The following is an 18,923-nucleotide window of genomic DNA, read 5'->3' as shown; positions in this document are numbered from 1 at the left end:
TTCACCTGGATGCTCCTTAAGGTTAGGGGCCTCAGCAAATACCCCTTTGAGTTCTTGTCCCAGGGCAGCAAAGAGCAGTTCCCTCTCTCTGACCTCTGAGGTTTTGCACTTCTCTGGGAGTTCTCTGCTTTGTAGCCACTAATGCTCTTCACCCTTTTTTTCACTCCTACATAACCTTCCACCAAGTACTAGCCATCTCATGGGGAAGCTGGAGAGCTGGTTTTCATCCAAAAGCCCATCATGTGTCTCTTGCTGCCACTGCCACAATCCACCTGACATTTCATGATTCCACGTCAAGCTGCTGCTGCCCAGAAAGAGGCAGAGGGAGAATTCTGCCTGAAAAAGAAGAGGAACAGCCATCCATCCAGGGATCCACTAACCCAGCAAAGGGCCCAAGTCTAAGAGCAGAAGTCAGGACTCAATGACCCGATAATGGCTTTTTGGGGATCACTCTTTTTAAATACAATCTCCATCATTTTGGGAAGAGGAGTGACTTACTTGGGCAAACACAGACCATACAAACTAAGCTGTTCTCCATCAAGTTCCTAATAGCCAAGGAGCAATAGAGACCCTTCCAGGGGCAAGAAGAAAGGGGATGTCAGAAACTCAGGGAAAGTTCACTATGGCCCTATGGCAAGAAACACCTGAAGGGAAGCTGACTCCAGGTAGCAGTGTCAATTGAGGATAAAGTTGCAGCACCTAAGTAAATCAAGGAGTCTGTAGAGATTGATTGAGTGTGGATTTACAAGGACAGAGGGAGGTACTTGACTCTCCAGGGATGGTGACAAAAGTGAGGTAGACCCAATAAAGGAGGAAAGTTAGGCCCAGAGCGATACTAGGTATACGTGACTGCATACACATTTATGCACACACGCACCTTTCAAAACTCTCTTCACAGCAAGAAGTTGTACAATACGTTGAAGATAATAGAAAGTGGAATTATTCAACTCTCATTTTACATCCTTATCTACAAGAAGAAAACAAATATAGCTAAAGACGAAGAGAAGAAAGGATGTGGTGAGACCTAACGACTTATCTTTTAAAATTTAATTATTAATTACCCAAGTAAAATGAATATTTCTCTATGGAAAAATGAAAATGTTAATAGATAAAACTACCTCCCCCTCTTCCATTCCGAGTCACAGAGAACCACTGATATCAGGTTGATGGGGGCCCTTCCAGGGTATATTTACATATACCCTCAGAAAATAGATCATATTGTTTTGTGAAGCTTTTTCCCCCCATTAATGGCATCACACTGTATCTGTATTAGTCAGGGTTGTCCAGAGAAACAGAACCAGCAGGCTGCGTGAGAGACAGAGGACAGAGGCAGAGATACACAGATACAGGTACTTCCCTCTTTTCAAAAGTTCATTTTCTACCACTTCATTTCACTACAAAAGACCTATAATAGTGCCTGTTTTTGCTAATTGCAAAAAAGAAAAAAAATCCAGTGAGGATTTATGCTTTTATGAAAAAAGGCAGAAGGCAAAAATAGCGTTCGGTGGCTGTTGGGCAGCGAGCTGGTGCAGAGGGAAGGCGCATCCAGAGCAGTGAGGGCGGCCCCGCCAAGCTCCCTCCCCAGAGCCACAGAGCCACCCTAGCTTTGACCTGTGTCTGTAAGCACCTCTGTCCTAAGGCATAAGAAAAGCCCAAGAGAGATGATCTTTTGGGTCTGGAAATGCTCAAAACATTTTCTATGTAAATGAATGGCACTCACTTCTTTGCTTTATATCAGGCTTATGAAAGCCTTCATAGGAGTGCTCTAGTTTTGGATAGTGGGGTAGACCTGTATACATATTAGAGCAGGTTGGGGGAGGGAGGGATTGATTTTTTTTTTTTTTTTTTGAGGAATTGGCTCCTGCAATGTGGGGGCTAGCAAGTCTGCAGTCTGTGGGGCAGGCCCTCAACTGATGGGATAAGGCCCACCCACATTATAAAGGATTAGCAATGTGCTTTACTCAAAGTCCACTCATTTGAATGTTCATCATGTCTCAAAACTCCCTCCACTGCAACATCAAACTGGTGCCTAACCCAACAACTGAGGTCCACAGCCTAGGCAGGGTGACACATAAAATCAACCATCACAGCATCATTCTGTAACCTGTTTTTTCACTTAACATTTCTTGGAGTCCCTTCCCTGTCAGTTTAAATGGAATGACTGCATCCTTAAGGATGTATCATCCTTAATCCTACTGATGGACATGTATACTGTTTCCTTTTTTTTCTAGTACTCTAATCATCCTGAGATAATGTCCTTCTGTGTGGCTTCTTGTGAACAAAGGCATGTGTTTCTCTAGAAGAGGTGGATGTGAGGCATGGGGGCTTGCTGAGTCATGGGTAGAAGTTGGCATTTCACATTTTTTAAAAAGATTTTTTATTTATTTATTCATGAGAGGTAGAAAGAGAGAGAGAGAGAGAGAGAGAGAGACATAGGCAGAAGGAGAAGCAGGCTCCATGCAGAGAGCCAGACGTGGGACTCGATCCCAGGTCTCCAGGATCATGCCCTGGGCTGAAGGCGGCGCTAAACTGCTGATCCACTGGGGCTGCCCAATTTCACATTTTTAATAGAGAATAGTAACCTGCTCTTCAAAGCAAACCTCAAATTTTTAAACAATGAACTTAAAATTTGTCAACCGTAGGTACATTACATTTTAAAGAAAAGGTGCTCAGTCGTAACAGTGCAGTGATGTGCCACTTTCAAAACCCAGGTGGGACACAAGGAATCTGATCAAAGTGAAAGCCCCCAGAGTTGCTAGAACAGACTCTGAGGTTGCCCTAAGCACCTCCCCTCACAGGCCTCCTCTGTGCTGTGATCTGCTCTGGGTTAAAAAAAAGGGCAGAGTTATGGCTTGGCAGTGGGTGGGGAGTGGTGGTGGGGTGGGGAGGAGTCTTGCCTTCAGTCCTGGTCAATCATGGCAGTAATCATTTGAGGGAAAATCTGAGTCACAGGAAAAAGAGAGAACTGCTGCCTTTGGCACTCAAGGCTATGATCTCAGAACCAAAGTAATTATCCTAGAGAAACGGTGGCAATGAAAAGAATGCCAGATGGTTTAATAAGGATAAATATTGGCTCCCTTGTCACAGCAGAAGGTGGTGGATGCTAGATACCATAGAAATTGATGTTACTCCCTGGCAAATCCTGTGTGGATTGTTCAAGAGATGGCTGGGAGCCCCTAGAAACAAAAGATGGATCCCTAGAAGCCTTAAAAATACAGAAATTTGTGGACAACAAGTGGGACCGGTGTGTTGTGGGGCAGGTTAGGGGACGAGTTGGGTGGGGGCATGGCCCAGAGTAGATGTCAGTTACAGAAATGCATCCCACTGAGCCTCTCGTGATTCTTTCAGCGATAATGCTGACATGGTAGGTGGAACAAGAGGACCATCTGAAACCTTGGCAAAGGGGTTGGGCATCATGTTAGAGACTAGAGGAGAGATGCCCCCAGCGTGCCAAAGGGCCATGTCCTCCATCTAGTTGTATTTGACATTGGATTGGAAAGAAGCCATCCTACATATGAAACCTTCAGAGAAGCCAAAGCTGAGATGATCCTCCAAAAATGCAGGACGATATAACCATGATCTAAAATGTCTCCACAGGCTGGGAAAATGGGCAGAAATTAATAGGATGAGATGAACTGGGAGTCAGTTCAACAACAGACTGAATGCACAGGGAGCGGATGGGGAGAGCTGACTACATGCCACCTCACATGGCACAGTCTGTCATGGCTGCCTGCAAAGCCCATCCAACCTCCCGCTTGACTAGCAGAAGCTCGGGTCCAGCTGTCGGGGGACCAAGTACTCACAGGTGGCAGGCTGCTCTCCAGGCTGCTCATGCCACCCCACCCCCAACCCTGGTCCCAGCAGCTGAGCAGAGCACAGCAGGCTGACTCCCATGTGTTCCCAGACCTGTGTAGGCCAGTTAAGTTCAACATCATAATTGCAGGTCTTCAGTTAAATTACTTAAACTGATGGTGAGGGTGAAAGAAGTTATTTCTAGGGAAACTAAGTAGAATGCTTTAAAGACTTGACAAAGTACAGTTACTTAAACATAACAACTGTGGCTGAATTAGAAGTGGGGGGGCTGGAAAAGATTAAGAAAAAATTATGAAAACAAGGATTCTGCAGTGTGATGCCTTTCCTAGACTTCTAAGAAACTGACCCAGGACACTGACAAAGTCACATTGGGTGTGGTTTACACAAGAAAGATGAAGTGGGGGGATCCCTGGGTGGCTCAGCGGTTGGGTGCCTGCCTTCAGCCCAGGGCGTGATCCCAGAATCCCGGGATGAGGTCCCACGTTGGGCTCCCTGCATGGAGCCTGCTTCTCCCTCTGCCTGTGTCTCTGCAACCCTCCCCCCCTCTCTCGGGTCTCTCATGAATAAATAAATAAAAATCTTTTTAAAATATATTTAAAAAGAAAGATGAAGTGGAGTTCCAATCAGCAGACCTCAAACTCTAAAAATTGGCAAATATATGTGTACTTATATATCTTACATTTAAATATATGTGCAAGATAGGGATATGATTTCCTTTGGTTCTTTTTAACTTTTATCAACTAACTGGCCAAACACCATGCCAACTACATCCGCCAAAAGTGCTTTTACTGTTATCTGGTGGTCAGTTCTGGCAGCAAATTTCGCAAGAAGCACTGATGAGCTAGAAGGGATCAGGGAGAGGGATGAAGATGGCCTCAAGGGGCACCTGACGGTGTCCACAGCAGTGACGGGCCATCAGGCTGAGGGTATGCAGAAGAGGGTCCCTGCCTCTGTCCTTCCAGCTCTTACTCTTGACCTACTCATCTATGTAGTTTCCCTTTTCCTTTCAAAGAAGGACCCTTTCGGCTCATACTCTGGATTGTAAACACAAAGATGGTAAACAAAATGGGCTCCTGCGTGGCTCAGTTGGTTAAGCGTCTGCCTTCAGCTCAGGTCATGATCCCGGGGTCCTGGGATTGAGCCCCAAGTCAGGCTCCCTGCTCAGTAGAGAGCCTTCTTCTCCCTACTGCTCATGCTCTCTTTCTCCCTCAATAAATAAATAAATAAATAAATAAATAAATAAATAAATAAAATCTTTGGAAAAAAAAGAAGATAAAAAGAATACCTATTACAAATGTTCTATGGATGGGGCAGCCCCAGTGGCTCAGCGGTTTAGCGCCGCTTTCAGTCCAGGGTGTGATCCTTGAGACCCGGGATTGAGTCTCACGTCGGGCTCTCTGCATGGAGCCTGCTCCTCCCTATGCCTGTGTCTCTGCCTCTCTCTCTCTCTCTCTGTGTGTCTCTCATGAATAGATAAATAAAATCTTCAAAAAAATGTTCTATGGATGGACTTTTATCATACTACTCACAACTGCCTTTAATTTAGGCCACAGGCTTCCAACTGAGAAAAATGCAATGCGTTTGGCTCCATACTTTCTCTAGCCAACCTCAGCTGTGCTTTCAGAATAAGATCAAGGCAACAGGGAGAGGATCTTTCTAGTTGATGACCCTAGGTGACCAATAAAAGAAAGTGCTATTTACTTACTATATGCCAAGTACTACACTCACAACTTTTTAACATATTATTTTCCTTCATTCTCAACTTTGAGAGGTTAACAGTATCTCCACTCATACAACTGAAAGATGGATAAACAGAGGGGATGATTTACTTTTCATATATTCAGTCAGCCGGCTGGTAATTAGAGAACCAGGATGGATTGCCAGGCCAGACTCTAAATTCTCTTTCCAACATATTGCAGTGTCTGCAGAACTGTGAAGAGCTAGGTAGGCTTTCTCATGAAAGCATACATGTGCACAGGTGGACAGGGAAGTCAGGAAGCTGTGGCTAAATGAGAACGTTACATCTGTACACGCCGCTGAGGCTACCAATCTGCACAGGAGTAAGGAGGCAAAAAGCAGCAGGACAGTCCCAACTGTGAGAAAAGGGAAAAAGCTGGTCAGAAATGTTTTGCGGCCAGAGCCCAGGAGTTTATGGGCTGGCCTGAGAGGATAGAGGTTGCCAGAAAGGCAGGGTCAATCATGAGCCAAGAGGGACCTGCCCAGGGCTTGAAAAGGAAAGGTCTTTCCGAGATGCCAAAAGGGTGGATAGGAGAGGACGCCATTGGGGTCTCAAGGGTGGAAGCTGAGGTTGCTGGACAGATGCCCACATACCTGGAGGGGCAAGCAGAAGAGGGGCTGACTGTGGGGGCAGGCGGGGGTGGTCCTACAGAGCCTCTTCAGAGAGCTGAGCCATGGGCAGACCTGCCCTGGACTGGACGCTGCTGGGCCGTGCTGGGACACAGCTGTATACAGGTGGTTCTGCTAAGGCGGAGATTCTCAAGGGTGGGCTTGAAAAGGAAACGCAGGTAGGGAGAACTTGGATATCTGTGTGTTTTAAAACTCTCAAATGATTCAAGCTCAATTCTGAGAAATGTATGTGTACGTAATGCTGGATGAACCAAAAGGCTTCAGCCCAATTCAGGAAGCATTTGCTGGAAGCCTTAGAGAACAAAGATGACCAACCCCCAGCCAAGAAACTCAACGTGAAGGAAGGAAATTGGATAAAGAAATCACAGTGATCATAATAGGAATAGACAGGCTTATGCACAGAGAATTATAGAAAAACAGAAGAAGAGTCTTTAACTCTGAAGGAGTTTAAAAGGCTTCCTGGAGGAGGAGACCTATAAGCTCACCCTAAGTCTGCTTATACCAGCTTTCAAAGAGGAAGAGAAATCCATATAGGCTAAGGGGTACAGTCTGTCCAGAAGAGAGCTCCCCTCCTTTCGTCCTCCAGAGATGGCAATCAGAGGCTGATGCTGCTAAATGGACAAGGGTCTGTTTCTACTGTGGGAAATCTGGGAACACTCCAAAGGCGCTAGAGAAAAGAACAAGTCTGAAGACTTGTGCAGAGAAAACTGGCGAACACCTACATCAAAACCATTAATCCACTTGTCACCATCAGGAAAATTAAGAAAATGTGTTTCTGCCTAGCTGGATGCCAGCCACACCTGCCTATCATGTTGACGTGTGATAGAATAAAGGCCTAGCCAGTGATGTGCTGCTAAATGCTTACAACTGGTTCTGAGGGAAAAAAAAACAAACCCTGATTTCTAAGGTTTGCCAGTTTTCATGGCGCAGTACTTCCACTGTGGCCAACTTCAAGTTACCAATCTGACTGAATCTGTCACCGAATAGGGAGCTGGGAAGAAATGCACAGACCTGGCTTTGCAAGCTGGTACACACCACTGGGTCAATCATGAGTCTTAAAACCCTAGGTCATTTCCAAGGATCCCTAGAAAAAAGCCACAGCATTCCTGCAGTGAGTGTGTGTGTGTGTGGGGGGGGGGGCATGCAGAGAGAAGAAGACAAGGCACAATGATGACACGACTAAAAACTAGTATCACTAAATTAATCAATGCACAAAAATTAGAGATCATGACAAAAGAGTTCAAACATCTCAGAAAGAAATAAAATTAACAAATAAACCTAATGAAAACCAATTTGCCTATCCAGGAACACTTTCTGGGTAAATGTTAATCTTTCCCGATCTCAGCTCTTAACCCGTAACATTGATCTCTGAATCAAAAAGACAATCGTGTTCTTATTTCCTTATTTCTTATTTGCTGTAACCTTATCTTCCTCCCACAAACATTTTAGATAGGATGCATTCATTCTAGTTATCCATCAAGGTCTCAGTTAGTTTCAAAGGCTAAAGAAAGCCAAGCCATTGGGGTACTTTCCCCCATCACGACTTTCATCAAACAACACACTAGACATCTGTACTGTCCTTTTAGAGACTGGTTCTTGAAACTGTGGATCAGAATCCCCTGGAGGGCTTGTGAAAAGGGATTGCCAGGCCCTACCCCCAGACTTTCTGTTTCAGTTCATCTGGAGTGGGGATCCCAGAATCTGCATTTCTAGCAACTTCCTAGGTGATGCCAAAACTGCTGGTCCTGGGACCACATTTTGAGGTTTTGGATCATTGCCATCAAGTCCCCTTTCTTGAGGAAACCGCAATGCCCTCCCTTCCCTGAACAGCCATGTTAGTGTGCAGACAGCAAGAGATGTGACACATGCCCGTGGCCTGCCGATCACTTCCATACATGCACCTGTTTCCATGTATGCACCTTCCATACAAGCACCATGTGTGGCTTGCTGTTACAGCCAAGTGTTACAGAGCAAACAGAGTTACTGGATGTTGAAGCATGTGGGCTGTTTCAATAGGGTCCTTAGGATCCTCAGTTGCTACCTCTGTTATGTCATATTTTATCCAATCACATGCAGTGGGCTGGATGAGCAGCATGGTCCCATCTTAAATTCAGGAAGCTTCGGGCCAAGAGGGTCTTGACCTGCCCTTGTTGGGTCTCCACATTATACCGAGCTTCACCTCCTTTGCATTCCATTTCTGGTGAAGGGAGCGGAGGTCCACTGAGACCAAAGTCAGGCAGGAGGAGCTCACAGAGCCTGACAGCAAACCGGGTCATCGCCAGAGTCCTACCTTTCCTTAAGGACCCCCAGCGCCCAACCTAACTGGCCCTGGATGCTGTGTTTTTGGAATTCCTATTGTCTCACTGATTACTATAGTTTTCCTTTGCACTCTTGCTTTCATACTTGCAAGCATCACTGCTCGCATGCAGGCACGCCCCCACCAGCTCCACTGCCAGTCTCATGCCTGCTCAGAACTGGGTTAACAGTGCCCTTGGGACACCAGCTGCCATCCAGCAACCAGGTAAGGGAGTCGCCTGCCATCAGGTCGCAGTTCCAGAAGGCACGAGGGCACGGCATGCACCCAAGGTCTGGTGGGTCCTGGCACCATATACTCCTCACAAAGACCTGCACCCACATCTGTCTTACTTTGGCATAGAGAGCCCGGTTTGGCAAGGCTCCTCAGGGCAATGCCAACCCTGTGTTCTACTCAAGAAATCAGTTCAGAATTCAGTCCTGTGTGTTCAAACCACTTATCCCTTTATCCAAGATATGGGCTGGGTAAGCAACTAGTCTGAAAAGCCCATCCCCCCTATAGTTGGGAGAAATCTCCTCAAAGTACATACTGGCAAATCTGAGAAATAAATCAGCTCTTCCAGGGTCCCAGTGGAACATGGCTTGAGGAATTCCTCTGCCCACAGCAGTTTGGTGGCTTCGGGGGTCAATATTTCTCAAAGACATCCCTCAGCACTTACTGTGAAACCTTGGGTCAGGGACCTAACCCCTCTGTGCCTCAGTTTCTTCATCTGTAAAATAGGGGCAGTCATGTGCTTGCCTCCTGGGCTTACTGCACAGAGTACGTGAGTGTACGTGCACAAATTTCTTCTAAGGATACTTGGCAGAGGGAGCCATAGGGTCTAACTCCAACAATAATGCCCTTATTATGGTAGCCACAAACTGTGTGCAGGCCTCATTTATGTCACTTAGAGTTTTCAGTTATAGGCAAATTAGTGAAAGAAGAATCTCCTTCCACCCAATGATCCAGCACACACATGTGTTTTTCCTACAGAAAGGGAAAGTGGGGCCCCAACTGGAGGGTGTGGCAGTATGAAATGGGCCTTGGAGGGTCTACCCAGGTCAAACTGCCTTTCAGAGAAGATCTGCAACAGACACGGTCAGACCCAGTGAGCGGATGAAACAATCACTGTCCAAACAAAAGAAGCACCACTGCCAATCCCACACTTACTTCCAGGACTGTCCATTGTTCGACAACAATAGCATCATAGGCCTGCATGGTTTTGCTATCTTCTGTGGAAACAGCTTCAAAGATGAATACTCCATCTGTCAGGCTGTGTAAGGAATCTGTGGAAAAAGAAAAAGGCGGGGGGGTGGGAGAGTTCTGTAAACCGTCTGTGGCAGAAGCCTTACAAGCAGCGAAAATTTTCACTGCATTCATTAATAATCCCAATCAGAACATCTTTTCAGCATGTTAATTAAAGAAGGCACACACAGCCATAGAGTCTAGCCCCATCAGAATGAATGAGACTAATTTACCTCGCAGTTTTGAATAATATCCTTGATTTTATGAGCCCAAATTTCATTGTTAGCAATCACCATTTGATTTCACGCTTTACCTTCTTCTTCACGCTCCAGCGTCAGGATGCACTGGGGTGAACTTATTCAGGGTAAAACACAGTCATTTAGAGACAGTTTTTAGAAGAAAACTATATTTAGGTGAAAGGATTTTTTTTTAAAGGGGGAGAGATAGAACACACCTGATCTGAGCTTGGCGGATGCATTCTATATGCGCTCATTCTTGGGAGTTCCTCATGATGTGGGCAGCTGAACAGACAACACTTTAGCTAGCTCTTGTCAAGAGGCAGAATTTGAGGGAAAGGGGAATTTTCACAAAGGATTTACCACTGAAAATGTTTCCTCGGGCATTGCTCTGGTCGGTATTCCAGGGTCTGAGTTCCATACAATTCCACAAAAGTATTAAACAGATAACAAGATTCAAGAAGGATTCATGGTCTTACATAATGAGAGTATAAAGAGAACAACAAGGTCCCTACCACAGCAGGAATCATTAAGATAGGTGCTATTTGCCCCTTCCTTTTTCTTAATGGCTCCTACATGCCCTAAATTCATTTAGATAAGAGATTGTGGGAAAGAGGTCTTGGAGAGAGAAGCAGGTGGCTTGGATCCATGCCCTATCATGAAAAGTGATGTGACCCCTTTCAGAGGTTTGGTCTCTCGTCTGTGAAATGGGATTATGGATATAGACTGACTCCTGGACGCTAGATTCTGTTCAACAAAATCAATCACACTGCTATGTACTGAACTGTATCTCTCCTCACCCCAAATTCATATTCAAAGCACTAACTTCCTTTTTTTTTTTTTTTTATAATATCAAAAATCACTTTATTTTTTTTTTTTTATTTTTAATTTTTTTTTTTAATTGGTGTTCAATTTACTAACATACAGAATAACACCCAGTGCCCGTCACCCATTCACTCCCACCCCCCGCCCCAAAGCACTAACTTCCAAAGTGACTGTATTTGGAGATAGGGCCACTAAGACAGTTAATGAAAGTTAAATGAGGTCATCAGGGTGTGCCCTAATCTGATAAGGCTGATGTCCTTACCAGAAGAGGAAGACACCAGTGTGCCTTCCTCCCTTCTCCTTGCACGGAGGGAAGGCCAGACGAGGACCTAGAGAGGGAGGGTGGCTGTCTACACATTAGGAAGATACGCCCAACCAAAAACTGAATTAGGTTCAGTTGAATGTGCTTAGCCAGCACCTTAGCTGTGGACATCTAGCCTTCTGAACCATGAGAAATAAATGTCTATTATCTAAGCCATTCAGTCTATGGTATTTTATTATGGCAATACACACAGAAATATATTTAATGATATACTATTTTTATTTTAAAAGAATAATTCACATAATAATACGATTTTTTGAAATTTTATTTTATCAGAAAGGGAGGTAAATTCAGAAAATCCTTTGAATCACACTGGAGTTCAGGAACTGCCAGCATTTTCAAGAAGCCACAAAAAAACAAGACTGGCAGATGTAAATACTTAACAAATATTTAGCTTCTGTCTTCCAGTAGACATCATAAACAAAATCGAAAGGCCATTAAGTGAGAAAATTATTTGCAACAAAAAAGATAAATAAATAAATGGCTACGCTTAACATTCTTTATATGTGTATAAAAAGCTTACGGTGCTTAAGGGAATTTTAACTGCACGATCTTTCTGGAGAGCGATTTCACAAGGTCTCAAGAGCCTAAAACAGAAAAGTCCATCCTCTTTGACCCAGAAATCTTACCTCTTTCAGTCTATTTTACGATAATAACCACTAAAGCCATCAAATATTTATCTACAAGGAATACTTATAAAATTACTTGAAAACATAATCTAGGGGCTCCTGGGTTGCTCGGCTAGTTAAGTGTCTGACTGTTGGTTTCAGCTCAGGTCATGATCCCAGAGTTCTGAGATCAAGCCCCATGTCAGGCTCCATTCTCAGCATAGATTCTGACTGAGATTCTCTTTCCCTCTTCCTCTGCCCCTCCCACTCATGTGCTTTATCTAAAATTTTAAAAAATGTTTAATTTAAAAAACATAATCTAAATGCTCAACAATGCAAATATTAAACCATAGACAAATAGTTAAGTAAGGCAGGAGACTTCCATACAATTAAATACTATGTGGTCACAAAAGAATCATGGGAATTTAATGACTCAGAAAAATCCTTAGAGACAATGTTATAAAGAAAAAAAAACAAGATACAAGACTACAGTATGAGCTGTATGTGAATTTTTATGTTAAAAAGGGTTAGACACACAAACTTTAAGGGAACACATAAAATCTAGTGGCAGGTATGAGTGGCAGGCTGAAGTATAATTTTAATTTTTTTAATCCTTTTCTACAAGGTGAAGCAAGAGTTAACACAAGCATAATACAAGTAACAGATAACACACACACACAATAATTTTCTTTTTCTGTCTTCCACATGGCTCTTGAAGACAGAACTAGGATCAAAAAGTTTTAGGAGGGAACCCTGGGTGGCGCAGCGGTTTAGCGCCTGCCTTTGGCCCGGGGCGCGATCCTGGAGACCCGGGATCGAATCCCACGTCGGGCTCCCGGTGCATGGAGCCTGCTTCTCCCTCTGCCTGTGTCTCTGCCTCTCTCTCTCTCTGTGTGACTATCATAAATAAATAAAAAAAAAAAATTAAAAAAAAAAAGTTTTAGGAACTACAGGGAGAGAATTTTAGTACAATAGAAGTAGAACCTTCCTTAGTCTAAAAACTGGTAGATAAAACTCAGAAGAGTGAGCACTGTGTTACTGGAAGAATTCAAACTTATACTGAAAACCTTTCCTAGTGGCTCATCCATTCATTCCAATGCTTACCTAGCATCAATCTCATGTAAGATACTCCTGTGGTCACCGGAGATCTTGCAGGCAGAAGGACAAATGAAGTCTACGCCCCACAGAGCTTACCTTGCAGTGAGGGAGGGAGTCAATAACATAATGTCAGAGGTAATAAAGGCTATAAAAATATAAAGTAGGCTAAGGGGAGAGAGTGAAAGTGGAGGCAGTGGTTGGCTATTTTTGGAAGAGGTGTCCAGGGCATGTCTCTCCTTTTGAGTAGCAATAGGAATTTAATTAAGCAAGGAAGCCTTATGGATCTTTAGGGTTTGAGAGTTCTGGATAGAGGACAGAGCTGGAGTAGTAGAAAGGCACAGTGAATGAGGAGCAGCCAAGGACCACAAGAATGGTGAAATCATAAGAGAAGAAAGTCAAGACTAACAGAACTGATGGGGAGACCAGACAACTTGGGACTTATCCATGTGACTTGTCTGGCCAATGGCATATTAGCAGGTATGATGCAACAGGTGCTTGGCAGGCACTTGTGTGGTTGAGCTTAACCTCTTCTATCTTTGCCACCACTTTGAGAGGACATGCTCAACTAGCCCATTGGTTCCAAGAAGCTGAAAGACACATAGAACAGAGTTGCCCCAGTGGATCTCAACTGAGACCAGCTGACCCACAAACCTGAGAGTGAGCCCAGCTGAGGTCAGCAGAAATGCTTCATGGGGTTGCTTGGGCCAACCCACAAATACTCGAGAATAAATTATTACTGTTTTAAGCCAATGATGCTGGAGTGGTTTGTTACACAGCATTATTATGGCAATGGTGACTGATACAATGTCCAACCTAAACCTAAGAAAGATGAGACTGGTGTACTTTTGGTTGGCTTGGGGGTATTCTTGATTATTTCAGAATGACAGAAAGGCCTGGCCAGCTCAAAAAACCACAGCTATGAGAGTCATTCCTGTAGCACAGTAGCATTATCCAGATACTATTCCAATCTGACAAGATAATACTGCATTTCAAGTAAGATCAATGTAAGTTAATCAACACCATGCTCCGGTTTCTCCTTTGTTCCCTAAACTGAGAGTCTGTTATTAAACAGCTTTGGCTAAAGTACTAAGCTTGCCTCTCTTATCTGCTCTATTATAAAGTTTTCTCCAAGTGTTTGCTGGATTCCCTCCTGAGAGATATTTTACAGAGGTAACCAGGGAAGAACAGGGCTGCTTTTCAGCTGAATCACATTACAAGTATTTGGGGCTTCAGGATAAGATGGACCAGAGTCAAGCTGATTTTTAAAGTTCTGAGTAACAAAGATCTAGCTGGAGCTCCTGGCACAGTAGGAATGCCCTAGAGAACTGCTTTGAATAAAGCTTCCCAAGTCCTGACCTGGGGATTCTCAAGACCAGAAGGGACTCAATGATTCCATCAGGATTATACTAATACACCACAAATTCCCACAAGCCTTCTACCAAAAGAGTTTATCTCCAATTTCCAAAGTCTTTACATACAAATCTCCTCAATGGAAAACCTGCAAGCCCTTAAAATGTGCCTACCATGCGCTTGACTTACTAAAGAACCCGATCTGACATAACCATGATGATGTGTATTTAGCCTGCCAAGAGCACTGTATGGCTGAGCTGGAGTCCAGAAGGAGAAAGAAGACACTGCCAGTCAGCCAGACTTTCCCTCCTTCCTCCCAGGTCACAGGCCCGGAAGGAGGACTGTGTGGTCAGTGGGAAGAGGTACGGCCAGACCTGGGTATAAACCAGGTCCTTGTTTATACCACCTCATCCACTGTCTGCTTTCCAGCTCTCAGCCAGCTACTCTGCAATTCTGAATACAGAATGCTGATTCACTTAACTATGAAGCAAGTTCAGAATGGCTGTCAAAATTTGATCATCTGTAACAGCAAAAAGGTCAATGAACCACAGAGAGCAGACAGCTGGGCTTTTAAAGAGCCCCTTGTTTTGACGGCCTTGTCCACTCCCCATCTTCTCATTACCTTCTTGGCTCAGCCTTGCTGCAATGTGTGCCGGGCTAGGTATAAATAGGTCTAGCTTAGAGTGAAGGCTCCCAATGTAAAAGGTTAAATCGCCCTACATCTATGGAAAACACTCCATTATCACTGCATTTTTTATTAAAGTAAAGATGATTCCCTACTGTGCACAGAGAGCTATTTTCCCTGATATTGTATAAATATTTGATGCCAGTCTTTTGGCAAAAGGCCACCTTAACATTCCAAGCTTATGATTTACAAGAAGGATGTGCGAAATGGAGATTTGCCCTATTATTCCAAGAGATAAATTCTAGGGGGCCACTGCTCTGTCCCTGCAACCTCTGAGACCTAGCAAGCTAAACTTTGGGCTTATACTCATGGTGTTCTCCAAAGTCCAGCTGGAAACATGCACACAGTGACAAGTATGTGGTCTAATTTTGTGGGATGAAATAAAAAGTTACCATTCTCCTTTTAACAAGCTAGGCTGTATTAAATTGTTCCCACTGGGATAGCTGACCTAACAGATTTCCTTGGGTCTCTGAGAGCCCGCCCGTTCTCCCCATCAGAGGCTGTGCGGTGCTCACAGCACCATCTTGGTGCCAGGAATGGCACATGACAACTGTATAACCATAATTGCATGTACTCTCATCCCTACCTGTAACCTCACCATAAATGTAATCACTGTGAAGCCAATCCTAGGTCATGGTGCCACGTTGCTCCCCAAGCATATGATGCCTAATTGATATTAACAAAAGAGTGGGTAGGCCTACTGCCTTCTACTTCCCAAGCACTCATGGCTCCTCTTGGCCTGTCTTCACTCCTGTTTTCTAACTTTGAAGTGGTTAGTGATCTAGAGGAGGTATTACCCCGCTTCAGTTACAGCAAGGTGAGCCTGCAAGTTCAGAGCCATTTAACCAACCAGACGGGGAGGAAATGCTCTGATCTGCTTGCTGGATGTGAGGCACATGGGCCAGGCACAGTTAATAGTTTCCCACTGAATCCTTCCCCCAGATCTGCAAGGCTAACCATTACTTCTTGGTGAGTGAGTGAATGGAGGCTGCAGAAGTTAAATCATGTGTCCATGTTCAAATGGAATGAATGCAAGGGCCAACCTAGATCTAAAATGTGGTTTGTTTGATCCCAAAGCCTATACCCTTTCAATCACTAATGGATATTTACTGAGCTACCATTCTGTGCCGGGCACTGGGGTTCCAGCCCAGGTTCCTAGCCTTATGGAGTTACCTGACTACTATGCCATACTCCACACCTGGCGTTTTAGTGGGATCACAGTGAGACTGGCCTTAGGGCTTCAGTTTGGGGCCAAATCTGTGCAGATGCCACACCTTCGTACATGGAGCAAAAGGAAAAAATGAAAATATACTTGGAAGTGGATCAGTTGTACATATTGACACAAGAGATGGTGTATAGCAATGAGAAAAAAAATGATCTATAATTACATGTAAAAATGTGGATGAATCTCACACATACAATGAGCAAAAGAAACCAAACACAACAAGGGGATTCATTCATATACTCCATTATCAAAAGTTTACAACTAATCTACAGTGTTTCTAATTGGGACTACAGTCACCCTCTGGGGATAGGGACTATGAAGAGGGCTTCAAGGGGACTGGTATCTTCTATTTCTTGACCTGGTACTTGTTACACAGATATACTCACTTTTTGAAAATCTACTGGGCTATTATCTTTATAATGTGCATAGTTTTCTGTATGTGTGTGATACTGCATTAAAAAGTTCATTTGAAGATGTGCTAGGGATACAAAGGAAAATGCATTTATGGTGTAAGTGACCTCTACCCTTCACAAGTGGCTCCTCTGAAACAGAAGCCATGCCTGTAATCAATAAGCCAAACATTCCCAGAGATGGCAGTGTTCCAAGGGAGTGGCTGCTGGAAGCACCTGGAACTGCCTCATCTCCCTTCCTTTCCATTCCGCCCACATCTAGCTCTTTAACTCCCCAGGTTCCTGTGATACACACCCTAACACCAGCTTCTCCCCTCACCTCCACTGGCATTACTTAGCATCATCCAGAAACCTTTATCGGTCATCTTCTGTATACTGCATACAGTATACAAACACTGGGATACTAAGAAGTAGAGGATGCAGAACACGCCCAGGGGTTTTTAAGTACGCCTGTGTAAAATATGTATCTCTGTGTATTTTATTTGAAATATATACATGTATATTTTGCAAATATAAAGTAATGTAGGTCATGCTAGGCATCAAAAAAGATGATATAAATACCAAGTGTCATCTCTTAATGAGATGCAACATGTAAAACTCAACATCATCTGGAAGGTGCTGTAGTCATGGTGCTTAATTTATCAAGGCTGTAGAACTAAATTCCAGTTTATAGAATAGAGAGGCTAGAGAATTAGGTAAATGACATCATGAAGTACCAACCAGACAAATAATACAAGACATTCTGCAGGGTAAGAGGCCGGATTTATTTCAAGCAGCAAGGGTCATAAAAAACTCTTTTAGGTCAAAGAGAAGTGAGGCCATGGTCACCACATGCAGTGCATATTGGTGGACTGGGTTCTGGTCTGAACCACTTGCTGCAAAGGACATTTTTGAAACAACTGGAAACATCTGAATGTAGGCTGGATAAGGATGATACTGCCAGAGATGTCAGGAGTATAGAGCTAGGAGAGGGTGACGGGAGGGCCAGGGGAGCTGGGGGGAGGAGAATTAGGACGGGCCAAGAGAGTATAGCGCAAAGGTGAGGTCAGGGAGGTAAGGATAGGGCAAGGGTAGAATAAGGAATGCAGAGCAAGGACAGGGTCAGCCAGGGGACAAAGGGAGGACCAGGGCAGGCAAAGAAAGTTGATGGTGGCAACAGTATCATCAGTGGCCTGTGAGAGCAGCACAGATTCTGTAGGCCTGGAGGCCCTTGATGAGAAATCAGGCTCCTGAGTGGGTCTTCAGATGGTGGGCACCTGGCTCTACTTTGCCCTTACCCTTAAGGATACTCACCCAACTCCTTATCAAGAGCAGAAGGATTCCCCTCCCAGCTTCTGCCACCCTCTGGAAGCACAGATTCTGACATTTGTTTCAGTGGGTGGTGTTTCTTTATACCTATCTGCCCTACTGTCCGACCCACCCCTGTATGCATCCAAACCAGTGGCTGGCAACCCAGGTCCTGCTACTTCCCTAAAGGTGACTCTGGAGCTCTCTTCCTTCCCAAAAGCCAGCCAAGGCCTCACTGGGAGCCTAAACCTCTTGCCAACATGGTCACCTCCTTTACTCCCTCCTCACATGGCTTTTCCCTCCCCTTACCCTTCTTTCTTCCTACTACTCTCCTGCCACTTACTAGCTGGTAACATTAGCAATGACTTAACCAGTCTGTACCTCAGTTTCCACAGATATGTAACAGGGATAATAACAGTATCTGCCTCATTGAGTTGTGGGGAGTAAATGAGTTCCTATGTTTGAACTGCTTAGACCAGCACAAGCACAGAGTGGTTGCTAGGTGTCTTTTATCATCATTATGCTTCATTTTTATCTGTACCTTGGCTTGCCAGGCCTCAAGGGCACAGCTTCCCCAGCCCAAGATACCCGGTCCTTCTAAAGCTTAATAAATTATTCCAGGAGAGGAGCTCTAGAGACTGAGCAAGGCCCAAACTTGAGGACCACTCAAGTCTTTCCATGTCCATGCGTGGGCAAAGACTTGAAAACAGAAGCTGGAGTCTTAACTAAATAGGCCTGAAAACAGAAGCTGGAGTCTTAACTGAATAATTCTGGCTAAAACATCACCCTGTTTATGGGACAAAGTTCTCAAGAGTTTTACGACTCTGTGGAAAATATCTCAGAGTATAAATATCTATTTAAGAATCAAGACTGGTGTTTTTCCAGATGGCAAACAGCTTAAAGATATGCTTCTAGCTCTGCCAGCTTTACTTGTAAGAACACTAATTACCTTATTAGAAATAGGTTCCTTTTTATAATTATGATTAGCTTGCCCTTTTTTTTTTTTTTTTTAAATTCTGGGAAAAGAGCATATGTATATTTCATCCCTGGCCAATGGAAACCTTGGGCTTTTCCAGAGCAGAAACACCCTAACCCACTGAGTATTACTCCCAAGTCACATTCCCCTCCCATCAGAAGCATACAGGGTGAAATTGCATTT

The 18,923-nt window shown here is 44.2% G+C and overlaps 1 protein-coding gene across 2 annotated transcripts in view; it reads right to left on the bottom strand.

Moving 5' to 3' along the window:
* The window catches only part of RFTN1 (raftlin, lipid raft linker 1), a 200,672-nt gene that overhangs the window by 29,971 nt on the left and 151,778 nt on the right, over window positions 1–18,923 (bottom strand). For both annotated transcript variants that reach the window (XM_038570760.1, XM_038570759.1), the window contains exon 7: window positions 9,644–9,759. In XM_038570760.1, coding sequence (XP_038426688.1) covers window positions 9,644–9,759 — 116 coding nt within the window. The remainder of the gene's footprint in view (window positions 1–9,643; window positions 9,760–18,923) is intronic.

Source organism: Canis lupus, chromosome 23 (assembly GCF_011100685.1).
Source record: "Canis lupus familiaris isolate Mischka breed German Shepherd chromosome 23, alternate assembly UU_Cfam_GSD_1.0, whole genome shotgun sequence".
Lineage (NCBI taxonomy): Eukaryota > Metazoa > Chordata > Mammalia > Carnivora > Canidae > Canis > Canis lupus.
The sequence above is the reverse complement of the archived record's forward strand: the minus strand, read 5'-3'. Positions and strand labels throughout refer to the sequence as shown.